We start from the raw sequence: 9,309 nt of genomic DNA on the forward strand, positions 1-9,309 counted from the left end.
TTGAAAGTGAGGACTACAACCAAGACATTATGAAATGGCCCTATAATGGGATAGATGAGGATGATGCAATGTCAAAGCTTGAAAATGAGAGTGTCGATTTACCAAATGCATGCACTTTAGAAGAGAGGAGAATTTTGATGTAGAAGAGTCTACAACATGCTTTAATAAATCGAGAAAGATGTAGTAAGGCTTATTAAATTCCATAAACACTTCATCTATAATTGTGGCAATTTTATTTGAATTCATATATTCCTCAAAAACTCAGTACGTCTTTGAACTCATATAGTCCACAACTGAGGATTACATTACATCATTACAACACTATGAAGTAACTGGCTAGCATCAAACTACAATTAGTCAAAACACATGGCAATACTCAAAAAATATCATTGTCTCCACTCGTATTGATAATTACATCAGTACAAATTACGGTGTTGAACTTACAAATAGGCATTACATTACATATTGGGTCACTATAAATTAAATGGGTAGCATCAAACTACAACTAATCATTGTCTCAATTTAAGTGGAGGGCTGGTTAGCATGCTGCACCACCTGCAGTTTGGGTAGCTCACGAGTAAGTTAGCGTGAAGCTTTGGGAGATGCTTTTGTTGCTACCCAAACTTGTGCCTACACTCCTACGCATCACACACTTAACAAGCATCGCCTCTTGTAGCGCTAATTTGCCGAGCTCTTCTCTTGTAATTGTTACTGAAGTGTTCCGAACATCAACTACGGTCAATTGTGGAGCTTGCAAGCTAAAATCCACCGGTCTCTCAATGTTGAAATACATGTAAAGCATTTTCACTAACCAAAGTGGGGCAGTCAGTGTGATGAAGTGGCTGACCCATGACACCGTGATATATCTTCTCAGCATTGGCCTTTTTGTCTTCATTTACACAGTGGAATAGTTTCAGCCTGCCCGGACCATGTCTTGAGACTCTGCTACATTGATCTCTTTCCATTGCACACCTAATGGCTCTGCCCATTCAGAGCAGCAGGCTCCTACAAGATAGACAACACACTACAAAAATCAACAAGATTGAAAACATGGACAAGCAAGATAGACAACAAGGATAGACAAGTGGCTGACCCATGACACCGTGATATATCTTCTCAGCATTGGCCTTTTTGTCTTCATTTACACAGTGGAATAGTTTCAGCCTGCCCGGACCATGTCTTGAGACTCTGCTACATTGATCTCTTTCCATTGCACACCTAATGGCTCTGCCCATTCAGAGCAGCAGGCTCCTACAAGATAGACAACACACTACAAAAATCAACAAGATTGAAAACATGGACAAGCAAGATAGACAACAAGGATAGACAAGTCTCACAAAACAAAAACTTCATTCATGATAATTCTTCCACTTTTCAAGGCTTATGGAAATATGAAATAGACATCTCAGACATTGGACGTAAATAGCGCTCTGGATGAGCATCTAGTCTTTGAAACTCCTCGTCTAGAATATTTAATGTCCATCTCTGCTGAGGATTCTTGTTGAGACATCTATTTTGGATCAGAGGCTTGATGTAAGAGACGTCAACCAAAGATCTGGTTATAGCCCAATCCGTTTCATAGAAAGCTGCAAACTCTTCACAAAAGGTACACAGTGCAGCAACCGTCCACCCAAGTGCATACACATCAGTGGCTATGCTCCATGGGCACTCACTCTTTGTGTCAAGTAGCTCTGGAGCCCTTCCGAGGCCGGAGCTCATGCTCAAGTGCGTTGACGATATTTGTGGGGCGCTTCTCAAGAGCCATCCGCAGTGCTAGCCCCCAATCAATGATGCCCACTCGAAGAATGCCATCCTCTGTAAAGTCTAGCATTACATTCCATGGGTGGAGATCCGTATGCAGAACCCCCGTTGGATGGGCATGTGCTAAGGCCTGTACTAGGGCATGAATGACCCCAGAAACATGCATGGACAAGCTTTTTGCATGTCGTATATCATCAGGATACAATGTTTTGCTCTCTACTGGCTCAACCACCTTACCCTTTCCAACTTGCTTGGCTAGCATAGTGCATAGGGAGCCATGGGGATGAGGGAGAATCTCCATAAGATTGCCAAGGCTTCCCCCATTAAAGAAAGGAAATATAAGTATCCATGGTGGACTGAACGTGTGAGCCAAAGGTTGCACAATACCCCTTGGAATCAAATCGATGCTGGACTCACAATCAAAAGACTTTAATAGCAGACAAGGTCGGTCCTTAAGTTTTTTTGCACAAAATGTGATCATAGAGGGCAAGAAAGAAATTTTGATCATCAAGCATTTTGCCTAACTTGATGGCCTCATGGGGAATGCCCAAAGTCACGGAACACTGCGAACTAAAATCGATTTGCTCCACAAGTGATGTCTCAGGCGGCAAAGGTGTTGGTATCGCCGGAGTTGAAGAGCTGCCATCATCTGCACGTTTCACCTGCTCTAGTCTCATCTTCTTGGAAAATCCCTGCTGGGTGCCAATCTTCCTTGCAAGTTTGGACTTTTCCTTTTCTGCTCTCCATTTCTCGTTCCATAGCCCCATGTTCGCTATGCCATACCTTCTGGCAAATGATCGCGCAAATCACGTACGCACTTTGGCATGTCTCCCACAATGGTGCTTATCACATGTCCCACACCACTCATGTCAATAGTTGGAAATTTTGTACCCAGTTTCAGAATAATCTCTCTGCACATAGATGCAAATCTAGCAGCATCAGAACATGTGCGATCCATGTCTTCTGGTGAAAACCCATTGATTACTGTTACCAAAATCTGGCGAACGGCAATTTTTACTTCTTTGCTATAGTGTATGCTTGCTTTCTCTGTCTGCATAGCTAGTAGTTGAAAATGAATTCACGCAAATAGCACCTACTGAAAGCTAGCCTGTAAGAGAAGTATAGCACTATGCACACATAGAGGGTCCTCCTGGGCTCCCCTCACACATGCATTTTCAATGCCCTCACTGCGAGCTCTTATTGTTGGGGAAGTCAGCTTGCCGTGATCAACTCACTCTGCTTTGGTGCTTGGGGTAGATCTTCCATCATGTCCAGAGCTTTGTAATCTATCTATGTGGGTTAGCAGCTCTCCAGCAGACAGAAACTGCCCTCGATGAGCTGGAAACCCATTGCTATGGCACTCTGGTCCCAGCGTGAAATGCTGAAGCTATTCCTGTATTGACCTAATGTTTGGAGGAGCTTATGTTAAATAGGTCTCTATCTGTCTACAAGGAGCTTATATTGATAGGTCTCTACCTCTCTACAGTTTCAGTATGGTACGTCTAGACGATTTTAAAAAAGTCCTTAAAAAGACAGAATGAGTAGGCGATGCTGTGGAAAAATCCAAAGGGGATTGAGGGTGGTCGTACCTCAGGAGATCGTAGGGGTTGCCAGTCAGGTGGCGGCGAAGCAAAGAGGAAAAGGTTTTGCGTCTCTCTCTCAAGTTGTGCGAAGGCGGTGGGTGGCCGCTTGCCGACCTCTCCCTCTCTATAAATACTTGTGCTTGTCAGTCGTCTTGCTCAAGCTCCTGTAGGGACATGTATCAAGAGAAGGATGCAAGCAACGGTGGAGGGTGCATGGACACGAAGGGACTAGGGGGGCAAGGGTGCATGCGACGGGTCTCTCTCTCTCTCTCTCTCTCTCTCTCTCTCTCTCTCTCTCTCTCTCTCTCTCTCATGAGCCTGAGCTCACGCGGCTTAGCTGTGTGTGGCAAGTCCTGATGTAGTCTAGAGAGTGTGAAGGCTATGAGTCAACGGGCACCTGCTATGAACGTGATGTTGCAGATTGAGGTTTCTAGGCAAGGTTGCTATTCCAATGAGTTGCAGACGGTTGACTCCGCCGTTGAGGGCAAAGGCGGCAGAGGCAGAGTTGACGTAAGGGGGGTGGGGACGAGAGAATCTCGCGAGGGGATTTTTAAAACTATTGGATTTTATGGTTCGGTCACGGTAATGGGTTTGGATAAATCACATAAGTACTGTATATTTTTATTCATCGAAAATGAGAGCACATCAAACAGAAATACAATATACTCTGTGATGTACAAACGATTAATTTTAACATGAAAAATTAATTGAATTGAAGTACATTAGTGGCAATGTATTCTAAGCAAGAATATACATCTATCCTCATGATTCTATGCAGAAGAAGTTGGCAACGCGGCAAGGGGTCGATACAGGAATTATATAGTGGCTATAGGTACGTTGATATGTTGTTGAAGTATTTTTAACAAAAGCCTCAACTTCTAAAATGTGGGAGAGGTGAATAATCACGAAGCTGAAGTTGATTGCACAATCAAGGTCGAGTTTATCCAAAATTGGGTGGAACATCATGAGATGGCTCTTGGCAGGATAGGCATTTAATACTTTCATGTCAATGTCAAAGTGTTCTTGTTGTTCCGTTCCACTTTGCATAGTGGGGTATCCTAAAGTTATAGATGTTGTAAGTTGTTAACCAATCGTCCTCTTTCGATGATGAAGTTGTTCCTGCTCCAAATATATCAGTGTTTGTGAAATTCTTGTGCAAGATGAGGTTGTTGGATTTGTACACATCATCTTCATGTATGTAAATATTGTTGTTGTATTGTCTATATTTTGTACGAGCAATGAGGCATTTAGAAAGTGGGCTTTGAATCTCAATCTATGTGACTGCCTTTGTCATAAGACATGGAGAAATTTGACAAAGGATCCATCAACTGCATGACAAACTGAGAATGCCATGTTGTGGACACGTGCATGCTTGATGTCTGGGGATTGAATGGTTGCACATGACTCACAAAATAGTCTGGATGCTTGCCACCTAAGGACACCTGTGAAAGCTTTACAAAAAGGAGCACAAGATTCTTGGAGAATAGATAGTGTAGTGAGATGTTTGTCACGTTTACTATTTGTCTCACCATAATGTCAAATGTTGTGCTCGTGATCATCAATAACTCATCAATTATGAATACATCATGTTGCATGATTGCAATGATTCTCTTATATATTGGATGAATTGATTTTGGATAGTGTTGATTCTTTGATCCTACGGTATATTGTTGAAAACTTCTCAATATAAAATGGGACTATTTTAACCCATCTTTGGGGACTCCCTTTCTCTGAGCAGCACAGATGGGATTACCCCATTTCTTGAACACTGTGTTTTTCATTATATTCTCTTGCCTATATATATATAATTATATCGGGATATGGAAGCCATACAAGGTGCATAATATATTAAATTTATTACAAAGCCACTCTTGAATTGGAGGACGTAAGTGTTTATGCAATGATGGGTACTCGACTAGATTGTCCCGCATCTAAAACATTGTGTCTTTTGAAATGTGTTCTCTTGGAGTCTATCTATTGGTTTATTCAGCACTTTGTTAGTTCATTGTTGCTATTTGTGTGGTCTTGAAGGTTTTGTTAGCTCTCTTGTTGACTTGTAACTGCAATTTCTAAAAGTCAAAACCAGTAATAGATGAAGTTAAACTATAGCAGAATAGACTACTAACCCCTTTGCAGTGTCATCTACCCAAGAAGACTATGTACCAGAGGGATCAACAATCACAAAATGCCTTTTTAACTTGCAGAGATGTCAGAAGACAATAGTTATGGTTAAGACGCAAAGATATGGTAATAACAAAAATCGAGACAAACTTGTGTTCTTTTGATCTAAATTTGCATTGAAATTCACTAATAGGCTTAGATTGGTCTCTAGATACATTTGTGTAACTCTCCATCCCAGATGTGCCCAATGAGGATCGCGATCCATATTGCTAAAAAATATTAAAATCTGACCACACAATTGTGATCTAGAGTGTGAAGACGTTTAAACCAACCCTATACTTTTCTGATGTTTGAAAGCCAAAACCCCAACCAAAAGTCAATTCTTGACTCAAAGCTTTGAAAATTGCAAAATCCCACCTAAAATCCAATTTCAGTGATCCAAATTCAGAAAGGTGGTGCTTAAATGATCTACTAATCATGTTGATCCAAACCCAATCCTCAAAAATAGATTTGGCAAAAAATGATGGATTGTGTTCCATCACCCCCAAGCTAATTTTCACATGTCAGTTTGTCCACTTGTCCTTTAGGTTAGTATAAGTCAACTAGTGAAATTTGGTCAAAATAGGATTCAAATTGCACACGTTATGTTCAGTTTTGTCTTATGGTTAAGTTATGGTCATCGAAGCAAAAATTGGATTTCATCTTACCTGAGGGTAAACCTAATTCTGAGAGTTAAGTTATTGTGATATCTTACAAGATGCCTTGACAACAGAAGCCCAAATCACCTAGCAATTCATGTAGATCATCCACAGTATATGGACATCCAACTTATGTGGAGAACATTGAAAATGACTCAATTAATGCTAACTGAGTCAACGTCAGTTAGCAGAAGCTGTTAAAAGACCGAAGACGTACGAATGCACATCGAGGATCAATACAAAGAAGCAGTAAAGATTGGAGTTACACATTTTTCACATTTTTCCAAAATGGTCATGTATTGTAAATTCCCAATTTATTTCAAGCCATTGTAATATTTTAATGTGTTACGGGCTCAATGGGAGTTCCAAGCTATAAAGAACAGGCCATTTAGTGAGCCTAGGTGGCAGCTTCAGTAAATGGTGGAGCCCTAATGGCCTTGGGCGCCCGGACATTGCATATTTTTACTCGAGATATATAAAGGCAATGTGTAAAAGAAGTTAGGGTTCTCAAGCTCATTTGTTGAGAGCACTCTTTGGTGAGAGCTCTTGAGGTGTGTGGCTATGGAGTCCTTGAGCTTCTCTTTACTCATGTGACTTGATTAACACTAATCAATTCTTAATTCTCTTTCACTATGCCTCTCTCATGCTTCTTATGATTGCCAATGATACTTTGATTAGCTAGATCGTAACTAATTAGTGGCTAATCCCTCTCTAATCTTGTGTGATTGCCCTCTCTTGCTTGTGTATGCATGTAGGTTTGATTGGAGTGTGGTGCTCGATAGACCTATGTATGTGTGCTTGCGATTAGTGTGTTACATGATAGGATTAGTGTTGTGTGCGTCTTGCAATCGTTAGTGTGTATGATTGGGTTGATTAGAGGTGAAGAGAAGTGGATGTGGAGATTGCCCATCACTGTGGCTTAGCTCCTCCATAGGCCGAGAAGCTCACCTCGTAGAGTCCTCCATTCGTGTTTCCATGATTAGCTCACTAATCGTGTGAGTGTTTCCATGCCCTAGTCGGGTAGCTCATCCCTTCGGATTGATAATTTTGTGGGTGATTGGAGCTATGCAAAAATGAAAACCCCCAATATTTGGTGCCATTGTCGGGGACGATGGCCTACGCTAGTGTAATTGTGGCATAATCGGATGTGTTTCCTCACTAATTTCACTTGTGTGTTTATGTTTTTGTGGATTTTAGATGTGTGTGCATGAAGGATTGTGTTCATTATTCCCTCATTTGTCATCGTATCTTGCTAATTGTGTGTTTACACACTCTAATTTCATACTAACCCTTTGCTAATTTCACTAATTTTGCTAACTTACACACTAATTTGCTACGGAGGATTGGAGCTTTCAACCGTTCAATCGATCTTCAATGGAAAGGTAATCAAGGTGGTATTCTCAACCTCCCTAGAATCTAAAGATGTGTAGAATTGTGTAGAGACTCCACCATGATGCAATGTAATGTTGATGCTATGTTATTGCAATGCAATGTTGATGCTATGTTGCTTTGAAAAATTTTTGATTGTTTGTTTTAATGCCGTTGTAATGCCGAAATTTTGTAGATCAGGTGGTGTATGAAATTGACAAGTTAAATTGTTGATTGATGATTGTACATTGCTAATTGGGTGCCTAATTGAGTTAATTACATGCTTGAATGGTCAATTGCAAGTGTGTGTGCACTAAAATCAAGTGTGTGTGCATTCTAATTGAGTGTGTGTATGCCTAATTTTAGGTGTGTGTGCACTATTTTGCCCTTGATTATGCACCTAAAAACTAATGTGTGCTTAATGATTTTTCAATTGTAATGATTGATTTGTCTTTTGGTCATACCCAACTAGAGATTTGTGAAATCACATTGCAATTTTGACAAGATTAATTAACCATTTTGTATCCGCACCTAAAGATTGATAAAAACTGCGAATTATTAGTGTGTGTGTGTATGTGTGTGTGTGTGTGTGTGTGTGTGTGTGCCTAAAAAGTGCTTAATGTGCATGATTAATTCCATTTTTTATTGCATGTTTGGTGTGTGCAATGGTTTATTGTTTCCTTTCTGAGCTTAAAACACGGATTTACACACTGTAAATGCGTCAAATTTTGACCTAATTTTATCGATTTAATTGCCTACTTTGAATTTTATTGATCAAATTAAGTGGCAATTGAAAAGAGGTGCTTTTTGTGATTTTATTTTGCTGCACTAATCCCCTATGTGTGAAGAATTTTCCAAAAAAAAAGGGTACTTTTTGGGTAATTTTTGGTAATTTTTGCTTAATTCCGTAAAAATTTGATATCTTGCGATCTTTACGAGCTTTTTTGAATGTGTATTTACGGCATGATTTTGAGCGCATTTGGACCTTCGGTCGTAAAATTATGAGCGTTTTGCTATTTTCGGTGGTCAGCAGGCTGATGATTTTGTCGAATTTGACTTTTTTGGTAACAACTGCTATTTTTGGTGTGCTTATGCGCGTCAAAAGTGTTCGATTGTGATTGCCAATGATTTTTAGAGATTTCTAGAATTTTTCAACAAAAAAAAAAGAATTTTCTCACAATTTTTGGGATTTTCGAATGATTCTTAGTGTTCTTGGGTGATTTTCGGCCTAGTTTTGGCACTTTTGGATGTTTGAAAAAAAAAATTAAGCTTCGGTGCGGATCGGCGAGATTTTTTGAACCTTGGCGTGTAGTCCGATACGATCGGCAAATTACACCGTGCATAGTGAGCAGAAGTCGAGAAGAAGAGCCAAGAAAAAATTGAACAAATCGCGAAAAGGCCAGAACAGCAAAAGAACAACGGGAAAAAGCGAGAAAACAGTCAACTCGAAGCAGCGGAGTGTCAGACAAAGTTCAAATTTTGCACGCTAGAAATTGGCTAGTGCAAGTAATTGCAGTGCAAATTAGCTTCCAGTTGGACGAACACGGATACAAATCACGGTGGATTCCATATAGGCTATCCAGAGCCCAAATTTTCATCATTTCAAAGGCCCAGATCAATTTTGACACTACCGAGCTAGAGTTAATCAACTCTTGTGAGTCTAAGAACAGTCAACTGCAAAGTGCTTTGGCTAAAGCAGTTTTATAAAAACGAAGCAGCAGAAATTCTGCTAATCGATACCGAAATCTGTTAGGAGACACTTTAGTGTTCGAAGTTTC

At 40.2% G+C, this 9,309-nt stretch overlaps 1 protein-coding gene across 4 annotated transcripts; it reads right to left on the reverse strand.

The window, feature by feature from the left end:
- Positions 1–373: 373 nt before the first annotated feature.
- Positions 374–3,243, reverse strand: LOC147424660 (uncharacterized). Of its 4 annotated transcripts, none has more exons than XR_015186446.1 (3): positions 1,674–3,243; positions 1,094–1,251; positions 374–1,005 (listed from the first exon to the last, which is right to left on the reverse strand). XR_015186446.1 is itself a non-coding variant. In XM_086500378.1 (3 exons), exons 2-3 carry the CDS (start codon positions 1,233–1,235, stop codon positions 914–916), a joined length of 234 nt encoding a protein of 77 aa, XP_086356504.1. In that variant the 5' UTR covers positions 1,236–1,251; positions 2,983–3,230; the 3' UTR covers positions 374–913. The 4 variants fall into 4 exon arrangements, 3 of the variants coding, with proteins under 3 accessions (XP_086356504.1, XP_086356503.1, XP_086356502.1); XM_086500378.1 differs by having other exon boundaries at positions 2,983–3,230; XM_086500377.1 differs by having other exon boundaries at positions 2,997–3,228.
- Between the last annotated feature and the right edge of the window lie 6,066 nt (positions 3,244–9,309).

Source organism: Adiantum capillus-veneris, chromosome 25 (assembly GCF_014529385.1).
Source record: "Adiantum capillus-veneris isolate H3 chromosome 25, ASM1452938v2, whole genome shotgun sequence".
Taxonomy (NCBI): domain Eukaryota; kingdom Viridiplantae; phylum Streptophyta; class Polypodiopsida; order Polypodiales; family Pteridaceae; genus Adiantum; species Adiantum capillus-veneris.